The following is a 24,838-nucleotide window of genomic DNA, read 5'->3' on the forward strand; positions in this document are numbered from 1 at the left end:
CCATACAAACATTTATTCTGTCCCTGTTGGGGCTGGGGGAGGGGGGTCAGGGCACTGGGCTGTGGGCCTTTACACACAGCCTCGGGAAAAGGGCAGGGGCTCCGGTGAGGCCTGGGGGGAGGGTGGGGGGGCTGGCTTGGTTCCCAGAGGTCCTGCAGTCCAGGTAGGCTGCGCCAGGGAAGGGGACTCCTGGGCCCAGCCGGCTGACCAAGCCCGGCCCAGGAAGGCAGGCAGCACCAGGGTCCTGCTGCTCCAGGTGGGAAAGACAACTGTGCAAGTCATCAGGCTTAAATTAAAGAGAATAAAAATACAAAATAAAAAAGGACAACCCCGTCTCAAACCTGCACGGCCCTGGAGGTGGGGGTGGGAGCAGGTGGTCTCGCTGGGGGACGCGGCGGCCCTCGCGGCAGCAGCAGCCTGGAGGGCAGGGGTCCAGGGCGGAGGGGGCGGGGCTGAGCGGGGCGGCGGGGACTCCGGCGGCTCTCGTGCTGCTGCTTGCCCGCTCTCGGTCTCCAGTCTCAGCGACGGACCCGGTCAGCTCCCGAGGTTTATTGCACTGTTTGGAAGAGGCCTGGGGCAGAGGGCGGGTCGGAGCCCCGGGGGAGGTGGGCGGCGGTCACCGCTTGGTCTTGGCGTCTTCTCGGATCTTCCAGATCACCAGGTGCATGCAAGCGCTGGCATCCTCACTGGAGCTGTGCCCGTCCACTACGGAACAGCGCCGTGTCAGGAGGGGCCGGCCTGACTGCTGGGCCCCCGCCCTGTCCCCCGCCCCTGCCGGGCCCTCACCGCTGTCCTGGATGATCTGTCTGAGGTAGTCGGCCATGAGGGTCCTCAGGGAGCGCTTGTACGGCAGGCCCAGGCGGTGTGGGAAGAGCACAGCCGTGTCCACCACGGTGCTGTGGATGACCTAGGGACGCACGGCCAGCTGGGACTCGGCGCCCAGGGCCCAGGGGCTCCGGGGTAGTGTGGCCACGGAGAGAGGCAGGCTGCAGACACGGACCCTACCCCCTACCCGAGGGCTCGGGGCCTGCAGTGAGTGGGGCCAGGGCGGCTGGGCACCTTCAAGGCCAGCAGGTCGCTCTCCAGGCTGTGTCCGATGAGGATGGTGTCAGCGCTGAACATGCTCAGCAGGACAGCCTGGACGTCCCGGAGAGAGATGCTCGTATCGGCAAGGTCAGCCTCAGTCACCCCTGAAAACCTGGAGTGGGAGGTACAGGGTCCATGAGGGCAGCTGGGTGGGCTGAGCAAGGCCTGAGGGCAGCGGGGCAGGGCTGGGGCCCTACCTGGTGTTGTAGTCCACGATCTCATTGTCTGGCTTGACGAAGGTGTCGTAAACGACGTGCATGTCCGTGTCCACCACTGTGACGCGCGTCAGCTCCAGGCCGTAGGTGGTGTAGGACTGCAGGGCCAGGGATTCACCCTCAACTCCACCTCCCCTGCCGCCCAGGCCCCGCCTACCAGGTGCCCGGGCCCTTTTCAGACAGATTCGCCAACTGGGCCAGAGACCTTTGGGCTCCTGTGGCCACTGGAGCGAGCGGACCTGGGGCGCCCCTTCCCAGAGCCCACACAGCCCCTGCACAGTGTGTGACGGGTGCAGGCAGGGATCCAGGCACGGGCGGGCAGGCGCTGGCAAGGCCCGGAGGTGCCAGACACGGCTCGACGCACGCCGGGGCTGGGACCTGGCTGCTGTCCCGCCGTCACCCGCTGTTTACCCCAAGACCTGCACTGCCTCAGAGCTCGGGCGGAGGAGCAGGGGCGGCCCGCTGCGGCCAGGATGCCTGTGGTCCTGAGCAGCAACGAGCGCCTGGTGGGCACCCGTAGAGGCTGCTGGGTGACTCACCATTTCACAGTCGAGGGCGAATATTCCTGGGTGGGCATCTTCTGAAAGCTCTTTATCGAAGGTCTTCACGAAGCCTTCGAGGTTTTCCTTCCGGCCATCCTGCACGTGTTGCTGGGAGCGGGGGCGGGGGGCGGAGGTGAGGGTGCAGGCTCGGGGGCTGCGGCAGGAGGGGCCCCAGGAAAAGCCAACAACAGGGCGGACCCAAGGCAGGAGGAGGGGGGCTCAGGGCTCCAGCCTGGGCCATACCTCAGCCCCTCAAGGTTGGGGGGCGCTCCGAGCAGGGCCCAGGAGACCTACCTTGGCGACCTGGCAGCCGGTGGAGCCAACGGCGGCTGAGCAGCACAGGTACTGGGTCTCCCAGCCACCGGCCACTGAGAGGGAGACGCGGTCAGGGCCCATCCAGCCACCAGGCCCCATCCCCACGCCTCCCGCAGGTGGCTCTGGTACCGTCTGCCTGAGTGGGGCAGGGGCTCCCCAGACAGGACCCCGCCCTGGGCCAAGGGAGTGGGAGCCCCGTTTCCTGGGAGGTACCAGGGTCCACGAAGGGGTGAGGATTTGGGACAGGAGGGCCCTCCCTGGTTTGGCAGTGGGGTCACGCCCAGACACGGGTGGGGATGATACCCCACATGCCTGGCAGAGATGGGTGTGCAGGAGGCTGGCAAGCAGCTCGAGAACACGTGGGTCCCCAGAGCGCGAGCCGGGCGACTGGATGCAGCCACAGGCCAGGACGGGCCTCCCCGTGCAGGCGGGCGGCCCCCTGGGCACGGGGCCCAGGGAAAGCCGGTCACGGGAAGCCATTCATACTGCCTTTGGCACAAAAAGCAAATGGCAGAGACTAAACTGGGGTCAGAGGGAGGGGCCCGGGTCTCACCTCGGTTCCGTCGGAGCCGCCCCCAGTGGTAGGAACACTCCTCGTCCCGCACGCAGCGGCCCGAGGGCGACACGAGGTACTCGGTGCCACAGCGGCAGCAGATCCTGCAGGAGGCTGTGGGGGCCGGGACGGCAGGCATCAGGGGGCCGCAGCTCCACGCGCACCGCACCCATGCTGGCCCCCGACGCGGCCGCGACTCACAGTCCTTGGGCTTCTTCTCCTCAGCCGTGAAGACGAGGGCGCCGCCTGGCCGCCCCGGGTGCGGGAACGGGTAACCGTTCTCCTTGAGCTGGTCCTCGGTGAGCAGGTACCCCTTGAGGCGGCCGTACAGGGCGGCCCCTGGGGGTGGCGGGAGGCAGTCAGCCCGCAGCCGGGCCAGGTGGGGCAGCTGTGTGGGGGCGGCGGCCAGGGGGGGCTGCTGCTGTGCCCCAGGCGGCAAGCTGCACCCGAGGGAGCCAGGCTCACCTTTCGGGTCCTCCACCTGGAGGCTGCTTGGGTGGCTGAGTGAGAAGCTCGTCTTGGCGGCCAACTTGCCCCCCAGTATCACCTCGTGGGACACCACCTTCCGGCTGCTGGCTTCTAGAAGAGGGGAGGATGAACTAGCCTCAGACTCCCACATCCCTCCGCACGCGTCCCTCCCTCGGGGCCTCTCATCAGGAGAGGCCTGGCTCAGGGGATGTGGGGACAGTCTCCATGCACACCCCAACTCGGGACCAGCAGGTCTTGCTGCCTACAGGCCTCCCTCTCCGCCCTCCCCCCAGAAGGGAAAGACTCCAACACACAGCTGAAGCCTTCGGGCTCTGCGGAGCATACAGTAAGCAGGAGAGGGGCCCGTGCTCACAGCTGCTGACACCCTCCTGGCCCATCCTCGGAGCCTCACGCACAGAACAGGTCCACCGAGCCTGCCTTTGAAGAGGCTGCCCCAATAGCAGGCGGCCCCTCGGCTCAAGACCCAGAGATCTGAGGAGGGCGGCGGACGGCAGGGAGAGGCTGCGTGGAGGGCCCCGTCCGGCCACGGAGATGAGCCAGGAGCCAGCGAGCGGGGGCGTCACACGGCTCTCAGCCTGCCTGAGGCCCACTGGCTCAGAGCTGCAGAAAGGGCCCGAGGACCCAGCCCCTGCCCGGCCGCCCCAGACCTGGCTTACTGCTGACACCAGGCATGGGGCCGGGGGCCAGGCCCCGCAGCCTCTTCAGGGCGTTCACGGCGACGCTCAGGTAGATGTTCTTGCTGGGGCTGCGGTCGTAAGCCACCTTCTCCTCAGTCAGTGCCTGCAGACAGACACCACTCAGCCCTGCGTGTCCCTCCCAGCAGCCCAGGGAAGACGTCCCAGTGGCCCATGCCAGGCCCTCAGCCCAGCCAGAGGCCACGACCCAGGGTCACGTACCCTCTCTATGGCTTCCTGGTTGGAGGGACAAAATTTGAGGCACTCCTCGATGAACAGGTTGAGATACCGCTGGCGGATGACGGTGGGGACTTTGCCCCCAAACTCTTTTGGGATAACGGGCTTCTTTAAGCTCTAGAGGAGACAGAACCCCCAGAGGTGGAGGCCCCTGCCTGGGACTCAGATGTACCTCTTAGAACCTACGGGACACCCGGGGCGGGGGTACCTGCAAAGACGGGCTGTGCGCCACACGCCTGGGGGTGACCGTGGTGGTGGTCTTGGATGCCATGCCCGACAATGTGCGGGTCTTCAGGGGCTGGCTGCCTGGCTCAGGGCCACTGGGAGGCTGGCTGCTGCCGGCACCTGTGGGGGCTGGCGGGGGGCACGGGGTGTGAGTGCAGGGGGTGCGCATGCCTGTCACCGAGCTGCAGAGCACCCAGCAGCCCTGGGGGTTGAGCAGCAGCAGGACGCACATCTCGGAGCACAGGGGGAAGGGCCGGGGTCTGGGGCACGGGCTGCACAAGGACATTAGGCTCTATCTGCTTTTGGGCAGGTCCACGGAGAGGGGGCAAACACAAATGGGGCTCCAGGGGCCAGCTCAGGCAGTGTCGCCGCCAGGGCGGTCCAGCAAGTGGCAGGGGGCTTGGGGGGGCTCTGCCACGTGTTCCGGCCCCTGACTCTGAGGCACAGGCGTCTAAAGGAGGAAGAGCCCTGGCTCCTGGGCTCAGGACCAGAGGGCATGGGGATGTCCCAGCCTGACCACCATGACCAGAGGCCTGCCCGCCTCAGCCTCTGCGTCCTGCCTCTCCTTTGATGAGGTCACAAGCCAGTCTCCTGCCCCCAGGGAGGAGGGTGCCCGCCTGCAGGGCTGTTTCCGAGGGGTCCGGGCAGTGGCAGAGGGCCAGGGGAAGGGTGCGTGTGTGTGCGTGGACGCTTCTGACCAACCTCCTCTGGGTTCCGCCCTGAGGAAGGCACAGGAGCAGATAAGGAGATGGAGGCTCAGAGCCAAGGGCCCAGGTCCCTGACTCCTCGGGAAGGGGCCGGGGCCGGGGGCTAAGGCTGCCACCCATCCCCACCAGGGCGGCCCTCGAGGGCAATGCAGGAAGGCAGGGAGCTGCTGGCTGGGCAGGACGCCCTCCTTCCTCTGACGCAGGAAAGCTCTGGGCCCACTTAGACACAGACTTTCCCCACCGTGCTGGGGGTGTGTGTGGAAAGGGGAGTGAGCACGAAGCATCAGATAGAACCCCTAAAACTTCAGGTGAGCCCCCTGCTCCCAGGGAAGCTGCCCGCTGTCCCACCGTGCGGTGACCACCGTGGCAACCCATCCCAAGCCTGCCGTGACTGTGGGACTGTGTGCGCGGGCCAGCCTGAGTGTGGTGGGTCTCAAGGCCTGCACAGGTCAGGGTTAGCTCCTCCCGGAGCCAAGCCAGCACCCAAAGCAGCACCCAAAGCAGCACAGACCCCACCGGCTGCCAGGCTGCAGCCCATGTGCTCTGGGAGGGGAGGGAAGGTCAGGACCTGAAGAGCTTCTCCTGAAGAAGGTTCACAGTGCTGGGGGAGGCTCTGCGATCCAAGGGCGTCTGAACAAGCAGAGAGGGGGCCCTGGGCACCGATCGGGCAGGGGCCTCCCCACCGCAAGGGGAGCCAAGTCTGCTGGTGAACACACACTCCGGGTGGCCCTGGTGCTCTGTCCCATGTCCCCAGCTGCAGGGGCCCCCCCACGCACCCACTGAAGGCTGCTAGCCCATCGCAAGGCCAAGATGCTGCGACTTTCAATGAAGGCCAAATGGAGAAAGTGCCCTCAGAGCCAGAAGAGGAGATACGGAACCCAGCGACCCCCACACACAGACGGCTGGCTCAGTACGGTCAGGGCCAGTCGGCCTCCCAGGTCACACCACCCTAAGGCAGCCCCACCTGGGCAGGGGCCTAGCATGCACTCAGACCAGCCCCCTGCCCCAACCCCCCCGCCAGCCTGATAGCCCAGGGCCCCGGGGGAGGCCTGGACAGAGTGGGAGTCACGGGAGGACCTCTGGGTCAGGGCCTGGTGCTCTAGGTCCCACAGACAGACGGGATGGGGAGGAGCCAGCCCCACCGCGAACAGCTAACCCGCTGAGTCGGCCTCCTGCTAACAGTCGCAGAAACTGTTTTCCCTGTTTTGCAGACAAGCACACCGAAGTCCGTGGGCCCTGCTCAAGGACACTGCCACTGATGGAAGGGGGGCCTGGCCTGGGCTCCTGCCTGACGAGGAGAAACAGCCCCCAGACCCTGTGCCCTGGGACTCACCTGAGGCCAGGCGGGGGCTGGGGACGTGGGCCACTCTCCTCTTCTCCCCGGGAGCAGAGATGTGGATGGAGGACGGCTTCTCGGCAGGCCGCTGGGCAGCCTGCAGCCAGCTGGCGGACTCCCTCTGCGCCTGCTGCGCCCGGTGGTAGCACACCTCCTGGGCGGTCGGGGGGCGGGCAGGGGGCACTGGGCCTCTCCTCGCAGGCTCTGCCTGGGTGATGACAAATTTCAGGGCCTGGCTGTACATCAGGGGCACCCAGGGGGGCAGGCTGACAGGAGGGCCTGGGGTGGGTGGCCGGGGCTCCGGGGGTGGGGCTGGGCAGGCCCACACTGCTCCTCCTCCAGCTCCTGCGGAGAGCCTGGTGGGAACCAACCACCTCCACGTGCTGGCCGGCACACTCCGGTCACTGCGCTGTCCCGTGCAGCCTGCGCTGCCCCGCTCTCACGGCTCTGGTTCTGAGGGCCCGATCAGATTGGTGCCAATCCAGTCCCGCTCCCTGATCCTCTGGACGAGGGCTGCATGGGAAGGATCTGGCGACTCAGTCAACCAGAGCTCCGGGGGCTTGGCCTGGAGCCTGTCCTCTGCCCCAGGCTTCCCTGTGCCCACTCGGCCCACAGCACTGTCCTCATCTCCAGGCCACACCGCATGCCTCACAGCTGGGACCGGGGTGGACAGAGCCCTGGAGGGCTGCCACTCGCGCCAACCCTCATCTCGCCTTCCTTGGGGCCCTGCTCCGCATCTCTGGGCACCTCAGGACTGCCCGTGGGCTGCAGGCACCCTCTGACGGGACACTGTCTGCCAGGGCAGCCATCAGAGAGGAACGCAGGGCCCTCGGGCCGGCCTCTGCCTGGACCCAGGAGCAGACCCTTACCTCAGTGCCTTGCTTGGAGAGATGAGAAATTCTCCGCTTCTGCCCAGGGAACAGAGTGGTCAGGCCCAAGGGCCCCTTGTCCTCGGTCTTCTCCTCCTTGGGGGGCTGAAACAAGGCCCATCCCTCAGCAAGGCTCCCTGCCAGGGCCTCCCTACCCTGCTGACACGGGGGGCTCCTGCTGCACCCTGAGCGTGGGAGCACCCACTCCCAGGCCGGCTGGCTTAGGGGTGGGGGGCAGTCACGTGCTCTGGGAGGGGCTGCCATGGCCTGAGGCGCCACTCGGGGTCTTGCCTCCAGCCGGCAGGTGCACCCAAGCACATGCCCCGGGGGCCGGGGGGGGGCAGATTAGACCCCACAGCCAGGGCCCTGCGCCGGCCTCATCCCAGGCCCACCTCCCACCTTCCAGGCCCTGCCAAGGCCAAGTTCTGCAGACATGCCCCAGCCCCCAGGTCACCACAGGCCTCGGTTGAAGCAATCCCACCCTGGACGGCCGACCTACAGTGCCCCCGACCACTGCCCACACAGGGTGGGTGGGGCTCAGAACTGGGGGCACAAGGGCACAAAACTGGAGCAGCGAGGCCTCAAAAGGCCATGAGCCGGGCCAGCTCTGTGAACTGCAGAGGCCGCCGGGAGGGACAGCGCGTCCTGCCTGGTCCGCAGGCTGGCCTCCCTCTGCCGGCCGACGTGGGGACACCGGACAAGGGCGCCCAGACGGGCTGGGGCTGGCCTTGCGGGGAGGAGAGGGAGTGGGGAGGGCCTGGGGGGCGGCCGGCGCCTGATACCCCTCTGCTGGAGCACGCTCGGACGCTGCCGCAGGAACCCGGCCAGGCCGGCCGTAAGCCAGCGTCCTCTTTCTGGACGGGGTGCAGGGGGGCAGCAGGCAGCCACCGACGCCTCCTGAATTCTGAACGAGTTAAGAGGCCGACACTGAGGCAGCGCCCCATCCTGGCACACAAGCCCTGGGAACCAAGCCAGGGACTGGCCCCCCACCCAGCACGGACCCTCACCTGCCGGGCCAGGCGGCCCCTGTCCTCCGTCTTGACACTGGTGGACTCGTTGAAAATGCGCAGGCACTCCTCCATGGGGTCCGAGTCGAAATCCACCTCCTTCTCCAGGGCCGAGTAGTCCACGTCCACGCCCACCCCCGAGGACGCGGAGGAGGAGGGGGAGGCCGGGGCAGGCAAGGGGGGCAGGGAGGCCTTGAGGCGCTTGTGCGGCCCCCGCGCAGCAGGCAGGCCCAGGCTGGAGTCCGAGTCCGAGTCCGAGCTGGAGCCGAGGCAGGCGAGGGTGGGGGGCTGGGGTGCAGGCGCCATGGGCACTGGGCCCTCGTCTTCACTCTCATCCCCAAAAAGGTCAGCGTGGCTCAGGGCCCGCTTCTGCAGCTTGGGGGCACCCCGGGAGGCGCCCTCGTCCAGCGAGCGGGCCTTCCGCTCTGCCAGCTTCCCTGATGGGGTCTTCCCGCCCTTCCTGTTCGGTGGCTGGAGGGCACCCCCGCTTGTGCGGCTGGGGCGTGGCCCTGGCCGGCCGGGCCGGCCTTTCCCTGAGCTGGCCACTGGGGTGGCAGGAGATGGCTTTTTCTTGGTCCCTTCGGGCCGCTCTGCCCCATGCCAGGGGCTGCCGCCCTGCAGGCCCCTCTTGTCCGCACACGGCTTCTCACCCGGCCTCCCATGCTCGCCTTCCTTACCCCCGTCTTTCCTCCGGGCACCTTCCGCACTGTTCCTCTTCTTGGGTCTCCCCTCCTTGGTACCACTGGGCTCCTGCACGCTGGCGGGGGAGCTGGGCGTGGCTCGTGGCGCCAGCCAAGGGGCCTGGGGAGGCTGCCCAAGGTCCCCCACGTCGCACTGCACGGCCATCTCCTTGGTCTCTCGCAGGCCGCCCTCTTCGGGCTCCCGGCCCTCTCCAGGGCCTGGCTTCTCTGGGGCCTTGTCCTCCGCGCCCACAGGGGTTTGCGGGGGGCTCGCGGTGGCAGGCCTGTCACCCGGCGCTGTGGCATCGTCATCCGAGTCGGAGAACCTGGCGTCACAGCCACCGAAAGGGTCATAGGGCTTCTTAAGCACAGGTGTGTAGGGCTCGCTGCCACGGGGGCCGCGGGGCCGCTTGGGGGCCCTTTCGTCCCTGCAGCTGGCCCTGCTGAGCAGCCGGGCAGAGAAGTTGGACAGCGGGTCGTACTCCAGGTCTGTGGATGGCTTGGAGTCGTCTAGCACATACTTGCTGCTGGGGACAGGGCGCCCATACCTCCGGGACTGGCCCACGGCCTTGGGGACGTACTCCAGGGTGCCGCCGCCCCCTCCGCCGTGGCCCTGAGCCTGGTCCAACGAGTACTTGCTGCCCAGCTCGGCAGGCGCGGCCAGCGGGGTGGGCTGGTAGCTGGGGTTGGGGCTCAGCAGGCTGCAGCCACTGGGGTTGTAATCGAAGGACAGCGGGAAGGTGTCATCGTCCAGGCCGGTGGCAGGGCCGCGGGACGCCAGGGCGGGGGCCTCAGCCGCGCCGCGCCCACGGGCTGTCTCCAGCAGCTCCTGGTACCGCCGCTGCTCGAGCTCCACCTCGGAGCGCACGGCCTCGATGGCCCGGCTGACCAGCTCCAGCTCCAGGATGTCTGAGCGGGGATCGCCCTCTCTGGCCGGGGCACCATTCTCCCTCTGCACAGGGGGCTTGGGCAGCTCAGGGCTGCACGGGTCGTAGCCCAACCCTGAAACAGGAGAGGGAGAAGCAGCAATCAGCAGGCCGGCGGAGGAGGCAGCCAGGGGCCCAAAGAGCAGCCAGAGCCTCACCGCAGGCCTCAAGCCCCACACAGAGCAGAGGCCCAGTCTGCTGGCACCTACGGAGCAGGGCCCACAAGCTCGTAGGAGTTTCTGGGGCACCCCGCAGAGGCTCACAGGCAGAGTGAAGGCGACTTGGTCCGGGGACTTCCTGGCCTGGCTTGTGGAATCTGCAGGGCCACCAAAGGGATTGGAAACTGTACCCACAGGGCCGCTGAGATCCTGGGGACCAGGTGACGGCAGTGGGGTGCCCACCAAGCCCACCCACACTGAAGCCACAGCACACGCTGCTGCCTGCAGCTGGGGAACCAGGAGCGGGTGCATGGACGACCGGACCCCCAGGCTGGCGGAGACACTGGACAGGATGCAAGCTTCCCCAGGTGGAGTGGGGTGGAGGGCTGGGCCCGACACAGCCCACCTGGCAGGGCTGACGCGGGAGCGGCCCCACCACGGGATGACAGCCACCAGACTGTCCACCAGCTTTCCCACCGAAGTCCACCAGCAAGAAAAAGGAAGCCACTGAAATGCCCACCAAGTGGTACTGGGTGGACAAAGAACCCCCACACGACACATCCAAGGGGAAACAGGAGGCTGCACGCCACCCAGGGGAGGGCCCCGCGGGTCTGAGAATCAGCATCACCTGCTCAGACACACGGCAGCTGGAAAACACCAGGAAGCAGGGTGGAGGCAAAGCGCGCAACCTTCTAATGTTTTTTTTTTTTTTACATCACAACATTATTTATCATGTGAATTTTTTACAATACAAACAAAAAAAATACAGAAATGCATATATGAATACAGCTAAACGCAAAATGGTGACTTTTTTTTTTCCTTTTCAAGAGGTCATGATTCCCAATTCTAGTAAAATAGACTGCACATAGGTAGAAATAGGTTGGTCGTTAGCTTCACAATTTTGCCTAGAAATGAACTATAAATGCATTTTCCCCCCCTGCTACTTACCATGAAGTGTAAAAAGGGAATTAAAGGAGTTTTCTTTTTGGTTCCTAACATATGAAAGATGCTATATTCTATTTTAGCAGGACCAATATATGGAAAATACCTAAATTAAATATTACAAAAATGAAGCAGTAATGAGATTCTGACTAAAGAGGGCACTAAGTGAGAATATATATATAAAGAATCCAAAACAAACACACAAACAAAAGTTTGTTATAAAAAAGCTCTAGGTGCATTGCAAGCATATAGGGGTTTTTTTCCATGTGTATTTTTAAACAATGGAAGTGTCAAAAAATAGGGTCAACTGTGTTAGACTGAATTACATTATTGTATACGCTGCACTGAATGGGACCTTTGTACTTTATTTATTATAGAGAAGCACAGTTTGCATCATATTATGGCAATTTATCCTCAATGAGAACCTTCCAGACTCCTTTTATTTTGGACTATCCAGTAAACAATCAAACCACCAGAACACGACTGTACAACAGTAAAATGTTTTCTTGCATTAAATTGAAGACATCTGTTTAATAAAAAAAAGAGAAAGTAGGAAAGGTACTTAGAGCTGTTAGTTTCTAAGTACACAACACCCTAGACAATTCAAGGCATCTTAATCTCCATCAAGAACAAAGAATAATAATTTTTCATGTTGTTAAATCCGCCATTAAGGATTAAAACTGGTGCAGATTGGTCAAACGGATCCAACCAACGCTGATGTCCAAGCTGGCATACTGGCAACTAATACATAACTGCTGGTTAATTGAGGGTTTAAAAGATCTTCCCCTTCTTCTTGTTCTTTTCCAAGGTCCTTGAAGAGTTCTGTTGTTCTAAAATACGTTGTTGGGCTTCCCAGTTTGCTTTGTCATCTTCAAACTGACGACGTTTTCCCTCTATTTCTTTGGGCTGGGCTTCCAGATGCTTTTTCATTTGCTCATGGCGCCTTTGGAACTCAGCTTCACAGTCCCTCAGTTTTTGAACTTTTTCTTTGACCTTCATCTCAAACACCTGCTCCAGCTCCATCTCCATTTTCTTCATCTTAGCTACAGGTGCCCTTCTTTCTTCTTCCATTTGTGCAAGTGGGCTCTTAGTAAGCTGCCCTTTAGGCTTGTTATTATCAACTCCATTTTAAGTCACAGCTGCCAGTTTTCTGCTCCGGCAGTTTTCATAGTGTGCATTATTAGTGACATCTTTCAAGTCCTGCCTGTGTGTTCTTATGAACATATTTCTTAGAATTGTAAAATCACAATGTTCACCATTTTCAACTTCAGCAGCACCCCAAGGATACTGTCTTCCTCTGATCTGTTTGCCATTAAATTCAATGATAGCATTACTACCTACCACAGCAAGAGGGAAACGGTCCTTTATCTTTTTAACAAGCTTGTTTTCTTCTTCATCATCTGTCTCTGGAAACTCATATATTTTAATTTTATGTTCTTGGATTTCTTTCATTATCTGTTTTTTAAACTGCTGGCATTCCTCTGGTGTGAGGAGGTCTGCTTTGGCAGTAAGTGGAATGATATTCACTTTTTCATGCAAACACTTCATAAACTCAGTATCCAATGGTTTAAGTCCATGTCCTGAAGGAGCAATGAAGTATAAACACCACTGCACCCTGTTATCAGGCATCTGCCATCTGTCCACTCGAGATTCTGCATTTAGGTAGTCCTCAAACGTACTATCAATGTGGTCAGTAACAGGCTGCCGGCAATGACTATTATCCACTGCATCTCCAAGTCCTGGGGTGTCAACTATTGTGAGCAGCAACTGAACACCACCTTCTTTGATTAAAACTTTGGATTGTTCCACCTGTACAGTCTTTTTTATTCTATGAGAAGGACCTGGATACCCTGGAGAATACAAATCTGTGAGGAATAACGAGTTGATTAATGTTGACTTTCCCAGTCCAGATTCACAACCATAGTGTGAATTCAAACCCTCTCTTCACTGATTTTCTGTAGACTTGATTTGGGAGATTTGCAGATCCCACATAGTCTTCAAGGTTCTTCTGTTGAGCTCCTTTCGCCGCGGCCCCCAGCCTCGTCTCAGGCCGTTGCCCCGGCCCAGTGAGGCGGCCGCAGAGCGCCCCACGCCTGGCGCTGCCAGTCCGAATCGCAGCGGCCCGAAGCTGAGACTCCCCTTTTAATATTTTATCAATCCAAACAGTGTCCCCAAAGGTGTCTGGGGACAGACAAGCTGTGTGCTGTTCACTGGGGAGACGGCATTTTCCACGTGACAAGCACAGCCACAACACACCAACGTGGCACGACCTTCAGAGGGGCTTCTCACGTTCAAAGGTGCAGAAATCCTAAATAAAACACGAGCAAATAAAGCCCAGTGTTTGGACAAAGGACTAGTATACCGCATTCACACACATCTTGCTCAAGCGTTCCCAATCTGCGTGAGTTCACCACCAGCAAGTCTACAGGTCTCAATTCCATGGAGTCTCTTTAGTCTCCAAGCTGGAAGCCCCGGGGCTGGCAGAGAAGGGCCAGTTCTCCGAGCCTCCCCAGGGAGCCACCCCGCCCATGCCCTGACTTGGCCCAGTGAGGTCCATTCCGGCCTCTGACCCCAGAACCTAGGTCTAGAGTTGGCCTATGTTCCTTTAAGGTGCCCTGCTTGTGAACCACCGCCAGGACCCTCAGGCAGCTCCGGGGGCGGCCCCACAGGGGCTGGGGGCTGGGCCTGGAGGGGTCCCTGCAGGTGCGGCTTGTCTTCTCCCCACCTCCCCCGGGGAGGAGAGAGGAAGCCGGTCTGTGCTTCAGGCCACCCAGCACACCGGGACTGTGGGGCTGTGTGGGGACGTAAATGGAACACCAAAACACACACGACAGCGCTGGGTGCTGGCACCAGGTCGGGGGTTGAGGGCAGTCATTTCATACCCCCGCCTCACAGCAGAGGATTCCGGGGTCAGGCCCTGGTGAGGTACAGGGAGGAGCCACCCAGAGGGAGGGCAAGAGACCCCAGCAGTGACTGACCCCTGACCCGGCTTTGGTCCAAAGACATCAGTCGGAGACCCACCCCCAGCCCACCACCGCCTGGGCGGACAGTGAGGAGGCGAAACCCTCCCCTCCCTCTGGCAGTCCCAGATACGAGCAGAGTGGAGGGGTCCACACCTAGACCGCCTGCCTCACTAGGCACATCTTCCACGGGGTGGGCAGTGCTGGTCTCAAAGGGGCCTCCAGCCCAGCCCTCCCAACTTTTCCCTTTCAGCAAGGATGCCGCCCACCCCGCCCTGGCCCACCCCGCCTCCCCAGGTCCGGGAGCAGAGCAAGGGCCCACCCAGTGGGGATGCCCTTCCCCTGGGAGAGGTGGGCTGGGGTGAGACAGCCCCGAGAGGTGGGTCAGGGAAGAATGGAGGGGACTCTTTCCCCACCCTTTACCAGGCCAGGATGGCCCGCAAAGGGCCGCAGGCGATATGCAAATCAGCCAGACTCCCTGACCCTCCTCAAAGTATTGAGGTCAGAGGCCAGACCTCTGGCCACCTGGGATTTTGAAAGGAGGTACTGCCCCTAAATCAGTCTGCAGTGGAAGTGAGGTGAAGGGAACTGTGCCCTGGGGCTGGTTCCAAGCAGGAAGGAAACAGGCCTTGCAAGGGCCCTGAGGCTGCCTCTGGGGCACGCTGCAGGTAGAGAGGGGTGGTCTGGCTGTCTACCCTGGAGCCTCGGGCAGCATCTGCTTGCTTTCTAGGGGCCATTACACCTGCCCCCACCCTGCCGCCTCCTGGTGGCCTGGCTTCTTCAGGTGGGCGCACTTGGGGGGCCCAGCTGCTCGGACTCTAGAGAGGCTGCAGCTCCTGGTCAGGCCCAGCCCCCGCACCCACCCCCTGACCTGAGAACCCAGGACCCCCGCCAAGCTGGGCCATTGTCAGTTCCAATTGGAGGATGCCTCCCTGAACCCACCCCCGCACCAAAAAGCAAAAAAAAAAAAGCCAAGGTCAGAGACCCCAGTTCTGGGCCTCAGTTTCCCCACTGGTCCTGTAAGGCTACGTCACCAGCCTGGGGGCCCCACACAGGCCCAGAAGCTTCAGGCACAGATGCCGGAGATGCCCTGAGGCTCCGTGGGGGGCAGTCGGGGCCCAGCACTCAGCTCCTGCAGTGGGTGCCCCTGAGCCAGGGCTGCCTGTGGCTCCTGGGGGTGGGGACAGCAAATGCAGAAAGCACCTGCTGTCACCTAGCCCCTGCGCCACCCTGCCTCAGCAGGCCAGGGCCTTTGCAGGACTTGTGACAGCTGCAGGAGCTCCCCAAGAAAGTGGTTTGCAGGCTGCCAGGTGCCCCAGGGCCACGCCCGCCCACCTGTGGGGCACATCAGAAGGCTGGAAGGTAGGGAAGGGCGGCACCCAGGGCACCTTGGAAGGCACTTCCAATTATCCGGGAATTAACTTCGATGGGAGCAAACAGGTGTCCCAGTGGGGGTTTGCACAAGGTTAAGCACACAGCTGGTAAACAAGATTAATTAGGCTGTTTTTGGAGAAAGGAGAAGGCCACTGGTTGGCTGGAGAAGCCCCCCACGGCCCAGCCGTAGAGTTGCTCTCTCAGGAGGCATGCCGCCTGCCCCCGGGTGCCAGGGCAAAGGAAGGGCCAGGTGCTGCCTGGCTCCAGAAGAGAAGGGCCTGCGGGCAGTCACCTGAGGGACATCTCTCGGGAAGCCCGAACCACTGGGGGACAGAGAGCCCATGCCTCTTCCCAGCCCGCAGACGGCTTCGCGCACAGAGATGCAGGGGCCGCACAACCACCAGGAGCCGCCGGCCCTTCCCGGTTCAGACCCCTGGGTGGCCTTCCTGGCGACTCCATCCCGACACACTATCAGTTTCTGGGACCGTCATCTTGCACCGTGGAGACCAGGCTGGCTTCCCCACCGCACAAGGGGAGGCTGAACCCCAGCTTCCAGGGCTGTGGGACACCGAGCAGGAACACCCACCCGGCTGGGCCCAAGCCTGGGGGAGACCGCTGCCGGGTGGCACCACAGCCAGAACACCCCTACCGCTGCCACAGCCCCGGCTCCAGAAGCCCGCAGATGGCAGCCCCTGCTGGGGGCGTGAGGCCCCAGCGTGAGCTTCAGGAGGCACCCCCAGGCCCTCCTCGCTTCACCCTTATAGTCGCCTGCCTAGGCCAGCCCATCTCCCAGATGAAGACAGAGTCTCATCAGGTCTAGCTGCTCCCTAAGACCCACGTAGCTAGTGACCCAAACCTGGGTCCCTTCCCACCCAGATGGGGTCCCAGTGATGCCCAATCATCTTCGGCTTCTGCAGGCCCACCCCACCTCAGCCCTTTCCTTCCTGCCCCACCCAAGGTCCAAAGACAACAAGCACAGCCTGCCCAGAGGCCCACCCCCTCCGTGCTCTGATGAGGTGCCTGTGGGACTCACTCCTCCACCCCAGGAGGCGGCCCAGCCTGTGGACTCCCAGCGGGGGCGGCAGGGACATGAGGGGACGGTCCCTGCCGTACTGGAGATAAGTGGGGACACAAGGCTCATCACAGTGGACAGACTCGACCCACCCCCGGGCCCAGGGGCTGCCTAGGTGGCAAAGACCTTGAAGGTGGGGAATGAGGGGAGACAGTCCAAAAAGGCCTCAGTTCCAGGAAAGATGCCAGTGAGGGCCAGCTCTGCCCAGCCAGAAGGCCTCCGCCCCTGCTTTGGGCTTTTCTGGGGGGTGGCATCTGGCAGACTGTGCCCCTGAGGCCACCTCCCAAAGGGAAGACAGAGCAGCCTCCCAGGTCCTTGGAGGGACTGGCCGTCACCACCTCCCTCCGGAGCCTCTGTTCCTGGGAGACCCCCACCCTCAGGCAGGACGTCCTCACGCCCCACTGGGCAGGCTGGGAGCTGAAGCCCTGGGGGGAAGTACTGGCCAGTCTCTTGCTCTGGATGGAAGGAGAGTCCTGCAGCCGCCCGGGGCTCCCCAGACACGCCCACATGCTTTCAGGGGGTCCCCCTGTCTCCAGGGCCTGGGACACTGGCTCAAAGCTCAGACCTGCAGACAGCACCCCCCTGAGCCCCAGGGGAGGGGAAGAAGAAAGAGGGTGCTGTCCAGGCCTGTGGCCACCACCAGCCCAGCTCTCCGTGCCAAGGGCCACCCCGGGCGCCACTGACCACAGAGCTGCTGGGCTGCCCCTTCTGGTCCCAGGAAAGCCAGGGCAGTGAGCATGCCCTGGACCATGCACAGCCTGTGCCGAGCAGCCAAGACTGAAACCACCACAGGACCTCAGCCACGCTTCAAAAATACAGGGACACACACACACACACAGAGCAGGAAAACATGAAGGGCACTGGAAACGCACACGATCGCGCACACACTTGGGGAGAGCAGCAGGATGGATGGGTAGCAGGGGCAGCAACGGGCATGCCCAGGGCTGTGGCTGCAGGCGGCCTTCTCTCCGCGGCCCTGCCCCACCCTCAGATGGCATGACAGCCCCAATCACTTCCACGGTCCCAATAAGGCAAAGGTCAAGAGAGAGCTCTCCCCTCTCTGGCCAGGGCACCTCCAGGTCCCCAAATAGGATCACCAGTTTCTTCTGCCACCTTCCTCCAGAGCCTGTCTGGACATGGGGCATCCCCTACGGGCCTGCACACCAGGGCCGCAGGTGGGCATCGGCGGCTTTCAGTACATGGCCCCGCAGGCAGGACTGGGGACGCGTGGCAGAGGGCAGGCTCTCCCGGTAGGCCAGGGCCTCCCCTCCTTCAGGCAGGGCTAGCTTCCTGCCTAGAGCCAGAGAGCCTCTGTCTCAGCAACTCCTCCAGGAAGCCCTCTGGGATCCCTACAGACCCAGTGGGACTGGGCCGCCTGGGCAGGCCTGTGCTCTCCCCAAGGCGACCGGCACAGAGCTGGGACTCAGGCATGCGGGTGGAGGTGGCTGGCTAGGCCCCGGGGCTTCCGTGTCCCAGCTGCTGAAAGTGCCCGCACTCTGCTCTCAGAGCCCTTGGGGCCACTCTGCCAGATGAAGGGACACAGCCTCTCTGGACAAGAGACTGTGACGTGTGACCGTCACCTGGGCAGGGGTGGACCTGGCCTCTAGGACACACAGACAAGCATCACAAGGACTCGCCTGCAGTGAATGGGGCCCCAGTGCCCCTGGACACACCCCACCCCCTCACCTTCGGGGCCTGCCTCCTGCTGTCCCCTGCCGCCCAGAAGCTCAGCACACTGACCCCCCAGCTCCTGGCCAGCTGCCTGGCTAAGTGTCTACCAAGGTCTGTGGGCTGAATGAGTGCATGACAGAATGAAATGACGCAACCAAGAGTCCCAGGCCTTGGTGCCTGGGGCACATCCGTTCCCGCAGACACAGCCAGTCTCTGTGGTCAGGAGAGAGGACCTGCCAGGCAGGCGGCTCCCAGCAGCCACTTGGCAACGTTACCCGGCTGAGTCCCCCCAGCTCCCCATCTTTGGGGCGGGATAGCTGGACATCAGCGACGTCCCCAGGCCTGTGCTAGGGAAGGACAAGTTACAAGTCAGTGTGACAACAGGAACCTCCAGCCAAGGCCTGCTGGGGGCAGCGGCAAGGCCGGGAGCAGCCTCTCCTTCCCCCTCCAGGGTCCACCCAAAGCACAGAGCAGGAGAGCAGTCGAGGCCCTTCACCGCAATGTCCCCCTGCAGACAGCAGGCAAACTCTTATTCATCCTTCAAAGCCCAGCTCAGTAACTGCTTGCTTGAGGACGCTCACCGGATGCCCCTGCAACCCCAGGTGCCAACTGCTTTTTCTCCTGGACCCTGGCTCGTATGTGAGCTGCTGGACACCCCACCTCCACCCCCGGGGGCCTCTGCCTGGTCCACCAATATGTACTGAGTTCGGACAGACCTGGAAGAGCTGCTCGAGGTCCCGGGGCCAGCTCCCGACCTTAGATGACACCAGGCCTGAGTGTGACTGTGAGTGTGCGTGCCCAGCTCAAGGCCGCAGCATGTGACACGGCCGAATCCCACCCGGAGTGCACAGGCCTGGGGCCCCATCCGCCTCCCTCCTGCTCCCCAGCACGCAGAGGCAGCCAGGAGGGGGGCAGCCTCCCCAAAAGGCCCCTCAGCTCTCCTTTCTGTCCTGCCGCCCCACGAAGCCCAGGCACCTATGGGCGCTCCACAGAGCCATTTCCAGGAAAACACCGGTGCCTAGAGAAGCCGCCAGACCCATGGCCCTGCAACTGGCAGCACACATGCCTGGACCCTCCAGAGGTTGCCGCTGGCCACTGCAGGATGGACATGGACAACAGAGGCCAGGAGACGCCTCCGCACCCCCAGCCTGCCCTGGCCGGCTGCCGGCTCCCTGACCTCCTGCACCCCGTCTCTCGTTCAGGCCTGCACTTCTGGACACGAATCTCACTGGGCCAAACGGTCCACCTTCCGCATGTGGGTAACACGCCCAAAGCCTGTGCGCCCACCACCCGGCCTCCAAACCATCTGCTCGCCATGGGAGGGGAGCTGTAAAGGGCGTCTGCGGGTGGAGGGGAGGGCAGCAGAGCAGGACGCTGTTTGTGCAGTGCAGCCACGCGAGGCAGGAGGGGCCGTGCTGCTGCTTGAGGGCTCCCATCATCACCCATTTTGCAGAAAAATAGCTGAGGCCAGGCCGCCCCCTCCCAGGCCGGCTCTCTGCATGCACAGAACGCAGAGCTGAGGCCCTTCTTTGGGACTGCGCTCTGCCACAGGGCTGAACACTGGCTGCGGCACCTGCCCTCTTCTCTGGGGCCTCCGAAAAGCTTGGGGTGGGGCACATATCATGAGCTCCTCCCCAGCTGCTGGGCCGCCCCCGCCGACCCCATCCCTGGTGCTTGGACTATTCTGCCTCTCTCCCCCAGGCCTTAAGAGCTGAGGGGAGGCTGTGCTTTGCAGGGTTTTGCCCAGCTTTCCCATCCTGTTCCCAAAAAACTGGCCAAGTCTGGGGGGCCAATCAGGTTTCCCGGTCTCACCTGGCACCAGTGAGCTGGATAGACATGTGCATGTAGGGGAAGAGACACTAAGCAAAGAATCCTAAAGTATCAAAAACAGCTTTATGGGGAAATGCAGCCTTATGCAAATGGTGCAAGCCTGGATCTGGGCAAGAAGGCGGGCTTTTTAAAGCTCTTCGGGCCATTGGGGGGCCACCAGGTGTGGGAACGACTGACCTGAGACACGGGCAGGGGACAGCCCCTCACCTCACCGGGCATTGTGGAGCCTTAGAAAACAGAGCCTTAGAAAACAGAAAACTGGTGGGGCAGGATCACAACTCAGGAAAAAGACACAAAGCCTTTTGTTTTCAAGACCAGAAGGGAGCCTGCCAAGTTGGCCAATGCGGGACTTGGGGGCGATTTGCAGAATGTCTTCCTTTTAACTTTTTAGTGTTCACCAACATTTTTAAATTAAGCATTGCTCTGAGTCTTCAGGAGAAAAGCGCTGTGAGCAGAGGCGAGGCCTGGGCTTCCCTGCTGGGGCGCCGCCCCTGGAGAGAGGGGCTGCCTCTGTGCGGGGAGAACCGGAGGCTCCGGGCAGGAGGCGAATGCTGTGCTGGTGACATTTACGAGAGGGCTGCTTTGAAAACCCAGAGCCCCTTTCCTCAAATCCCATCTTTACGAAAAAACCCACAACAAGAGAACAACAGAGCCACCCACTCAAGGGCAGGGGAGGGTTCTCCTCTGGGAGCCCGCAGGCCTCGATCCCCTGGGCCCGGCGCCAGGTCCTGGGCCAGAGCCGCCCTGGGTTGCGCAGTCCCTGGGAGGGACAGGATGTTTAAAATGTGAGGTGGCCTCAGCAAAACACAGCCTGTGACTTTAGGCTCACCTGGGGCAGTTCTGCCCCCAAGGGCCCTGGGCACCTGTGGTGGTCACACTGGGGGTGCTCCTGGCATCGAGTGGGTGGGGCCCAGGGGTGCTACTCACCCCCTACTGCAGCCAGGACATCCCCACCAGAGAAGGACCTAGCTCCAATGTGCAATTTCTATTCCTCCGACCACCTTCACACTCCCACCCAGACAAAGGCGTAGGCCCAGGATGGCCCGACCGGAGGCACGCTGAGCGCCAGCACATCCCCAGGTCCTCAAGCGCCCCGGGCAGGCCCTGGGCACAGCAGGCCATGCTGCTCTCTGCTGGGCGTCCCCTTGGCGCCAGCCCTCTCCCAGGAAGGGGAGGGGCCAGACCGAGCAGAGCCCCCGTCTGTCCCATCACAGACCCGCGGGAAGCTGTCTCCCTGGGAAACCTGCTGGCGCCCGGCCCACAGGGAAGCAGTCAAGCAGCACAGTCGGTGGCCTGCTCAGCCTGGTAACACCTGGGGGCTGCCCGGCTCCAGCGGCTGCACCATGCCACAAGGAAACAAAATCCACCCTCTGCTGGGAGGCACTTGTTTCTCCAATCCCTGCCTGCCTTTCCCACCTCACAGCCTCACTGGGGAAGCAGGGCTTGCTCCCAAGATTCCAGGCCACAAATGCCACCAAGGGCCTAATCAGGGAGCCGCCCTGCCTCCCACTGTCCCCGGGCTCAGTCTTGCAGTTGTCCTCTAGGCTACTGCTGTTACCTGCCTGCTGCAGGGCAGAGCGCTGGTCCTGAACGTATCGGCAGCCTGGTGTGTGTGGGAGCCGCGGGTGCTAGGCAGCCAGAATCGGCAGGAGGTAGTGAGCAGGCAGGGGCCAGGCCACCCGGATTCAACCATAGGTCCCCCACTTACCAGCCATGCATACACAGGTGAGTGGCTCCCCATCTTTGGGCCCATTTCATCTGCAAAATGGGGACAATCACCCCTATCATTTTTAAGGGTCCCAGACAGAGCCTGCCCTAGTGTATGCTGCGTTAACTGAGCATTCCCACGCCCATCGTTGGGGGTAGGGACCCTGGAGCCCACACGAGGTGGGGCGGGTCCTAAGGCTGGAAGGAACAGGGTTCCTGCCAGGCCCCTCACAGGCCTGAGTCTCAGCTGAAATGGCCCAAGGCCAGAGGTAGTGGGCACACAGGAACCCACGTATCCCCTTCAAGTGGCCCCCCTGACAGCTGCTTAAAAACGAGCCCAGGCAACCTTGGCCACAAGTGGACCCTGCCAAAGGCTGGTTGGCTGCAGTCCCCTGGGGCACACAGGACTACATCACCAAAATGGGAAAGGTGTCCACTCAGGAGCAAGAGGAGCAGTAAGGGAAGAGGTCCAAGCACATGCTCTCCTCTGGCCCCTCAGAGGGCAGCCCCGTGAGCGTGCCACAAAGGAAAGAGAGGGTCCGAGAGGCCCCACAGCAAGAAAGAGGCTGGGCTGGGATCTGACCCTGTCCTTCTGCAGGGGGAGGCAGCATTCTACCAGAAGGTAAGCGGAGGCCTACTACTCCCACCCGAGAGGCAAGAAGACTGCTTATACTCACCTGCAAAAGGTAAACACAGATGTACTGGGGTGAGGAGTAGGCAGTGCATTCTTTCCTGTGGGAAAGTGGGGCAGACGGGACTACATCACCAAATGGGGGTCCTTTGGGAATGGTCCTGTGGGAAGCTAACTGGCCATCTGCGATGCAGAAAGAAATCAAAAGACTGACTTGGCATGGGAGGAACCCACGAGGAGAGAAACCAACGCCCAGCGGGTTCGGGAGCCTGGAAAGCAACACGGACCGGAGACAAGGCAGGTCAGTGGTTTCAGGGGATGGCCCTGCCCTGTTTGCCCCAAGGCGGAAGTCAGGGGCTCTGCACACCACCACACACCATGCCGAGAAGAAAATAAACAGAGTCAAGACACTGGGCTTCAACAAAACCAACACAAACCCTCACAGAGGAGACTCCCACAACACTCCGGACCCCACCAGAGGGACCTGTCGGCATGTCTGTCTGCCTGCCTCAACACAGGTTCCTGACAGCCAGGAGCGCACCGGCGCAGCTCTGAGGGCCCTGTGCCTGGCGCAGGTGTGGAGCCAGACAGTGAACACTGCTGTCGGCCGGCTGCAGGTGCCAGGGGTTCCAAGCAAATTTATGGAGGAAACGTGAGAAAATTCTACCTTACTTTTCTTTCTAGCAGAATGCGGAAACAGGCCTATTACTTAATAATTTTAGTAAGGGTTCTCTCCTCTTTTGAAAAAACGTTCTGAGATGACAATCACTCTTCTACGGGGAAAGAGAGAACACTCGAAGCTGAGACCGAATAGGGACGTCTGGGTCCGGTGGAAAGGGGGAGCCCGTGCTGAAGACAGAGAGGTCACCGATGGGGGCCTGAACCTCCCTTGCAAGGAATGACACCAGGTCTACCTCTCCCTCCAAGCCTCTCCTTGTAATGTCCCTCTTTTTTCCCTGTTCCTAACAGTTCTCAGCACGAATCCCGCACCCCCTACCAGACGCCCTGACTGATCCATTGCAGCTTTCCCCCAATTCTGCCCTGACATTGATAATCACCACGAGAATGTGATGTGCAGCCCACTAACCAAAAGCAAGTCATTCCTTGGAAGCCTACCCGCCCTCCCATCCCACCTAGGTGGGTTTGAATTACTCCCTGTCCAGTCGAGTCTGGCACCCGGCTTGACACACAATAGGTGCCCTAAGTAACACCCTCTTTGACTCCCACTACAAGAGACAGCGGTGGCCAGTACCAGAGGTGCGGCCGGCGCAAGCAGCGCGGAAACCGGGCTGCCACCACCAGCACTTGAGACTGGCGGGGCAGCAGGAATGGCTCACCGCCAAGACCTCGCCAGGAATAAGGGCAGAGGAAGGGATCCTGGGCCTGCCCACCGGTGACAGACGCTCTCGTTCCCGAGCCCTTTACTCGGCGCCTGGCCTGCGTTCTCTCACTCCACCCTCGCGACAGCTCCAGGAAGGCATGTCCTTTCACTATTTACATTTTACGCTCGTGGAATACGAGGCTCACATAGGTCCCCCGACTTGCACCGGACCCCGGGGTGGGTGGTCCCGGCTCGGAGGATGCCGTCCCGGAACGCGTGGGGAAGGGGCTGGGCAGAGACCGGGGGGAGGGGCCGGGAAAGACCCGACGGTGGAGTCCGGACCCGGGAGACGAGCCCGCGGGGGAGGGCTGGCGGGCATTACCTGCTGCGGAGGGCGCCTCTCCGCCGCCGCTGGGCGCACCCGGGCACCGGGCTCCACGGTGCCGGAAGTGGCAGTAGGGCCGCCGGCAGGGTCCCCCGGGCGCCCCAGCCCAATAGGGGCAGTCGATGGCCCGGAAGAAGCCGGTGGAGCGTAGCATGGTCCGTCCCGCGGCGGGGCCCCGGCCCGGAGCCGCCCGGGCTCCCGGGCCCCTCACTGGCGCCGCGGTCGCCGCCGCCCGCGCCTTACAGACCCCGCCGCCGCCATCTTGCTCCGAGGCCCCCTCACGCCCCCGGGACGCCGCCGCAAGGGACCCCGGGAACGGCTGCCCGTAGCGCGCCTGATCAGAAACGCCGGCTCCCGTGGGATCAAGGAGCGTCGCGAACCCATGGGCCGGGACAGGCTGCCGCGGGAGGAGGGGCGGAGGGCATGAGATGCCCTGACTGCGGCCCCCAGGGACTTCGCCTGTGCCGCCATTCGGCCCTCAGCGGCGGCAGCAGCGCCATTTTGAGCCCCAGGCCCCTGCGGCGCCTGGGCTGACCGCGGCGCGCCTGATTAAGAAACGCCCCCCAGGGCCCGGCCGTGGCTTATTTGCATTCACTTTGCACGTCATTAGCATATTACTCTAAAGTGCCCCCTGTCGGACAAGGCGAGTCCTAACTTACCCCCTCACCCACCTACCTGTACCCCTGTCGGCAGCCTCTAATTCCCAGGTCCACAGGAGTCCCGTTCTCACCAAACTCCGAGCACCTGCTGCACACCAGGCTGCCAGAGTGTGTTTTTACCCTCCTACATATAGGTGTAACAATAGCAGTATTACACAGAGCAGTAATAGTATAACTTCATTCAGGGACCGGTTCCACTGTGCATAAGTACGTGGGAGGGGGTCTTCCCACACACACCACCAAGCAATTCTCGAACACCAGCAGGGT

At 62.2% G+C, this 24,838-nt stretch overlaps 2 protein-coding genes across 6 annotated transcripts; both read right to left on the reverse strand.

Annotated features, from left to right (window-relative positions):
- Positions 1–24,210, reverse strand: REXO1 (RNA exonuclease 1 homolog). Of its 5 annotated transcripts, none has more exons than XM_057489646.1 (18): positions 23,910–24,192; positions 22,253–22,307; positions 21,577–21,626; positions 8,256–9,937; positions 7,249–7,353; positions 6,377–6,587; positions 4,320–4,465; positions 4,097–4,228; positions 3,857–3,980; positions 3,177–3,290; positions 2,913–3,050; positions 2,712–2,825; positions 2,138–2,211; positions 1,841–1,951; positions 1,284–1,399; positions 1,060–1,198; positions 787–907; positions 1–705 (listed from the first exon to the last, which is right to left on the reverse strand). In XM_057489646.1, the coding sequence occupies exons 3-18, from the start codon at positions 21,581–21,583 to the stop codon at positions 617–619; spliced, it is 3,423 nt and encodes a 1,140-aa protein (XP_057345629.1). In that variant the 5' UTR covers positions 21,584–21,626; positions 22,253–22,307; positions 23,910–24,192; the 3' UTR covers positions 1–616. The 5 variants fall into 5 exon arrangements, 4 of the variants coding, with proteins under 4 accessions (XP_057345629.1, XP_057345630.1, XP_057345627.1 ...); XM_057489647.1 differs by having other exon boundaries at positions 22,253–22,389; positions 23,910–24,045; XR_008992961.1 differs by lacking the exons at positions 21,577–21,626; positions 22,253–22,307 and having other exon boundaries at positions 1–247; positions 342–705; positions 23,910–24,209.
- LOC130679891 (septin-7-like) lies at positions 9,951–13,328 on the reverse strand. The gene is given in 2 exon segments (XM_057489440.1): positions 9,951–12,903; positions 13,324–13,328. Coding segments are annotated over 2 exon segments (1,176 nt in total). The 3' UTR covers positions 9,951–11,732.
- Positions 24,211–24,838: the final 628 nt, after the last annotated feature.

The sequence above is a fragment of the Manis pentadactyla genome, chromosome 12 (genome assembly GCF_030020395.1).
Source record: "Manis pentadactyla isolate mManPen7 chromosome 12, mManPen7.hap1, whole genome shotgun sequence".
NCBI lineage: Eukaryota > Metazoa > Chordata > Mammalia > Pholidota > Manidae > Manis > Manis pentadactyla.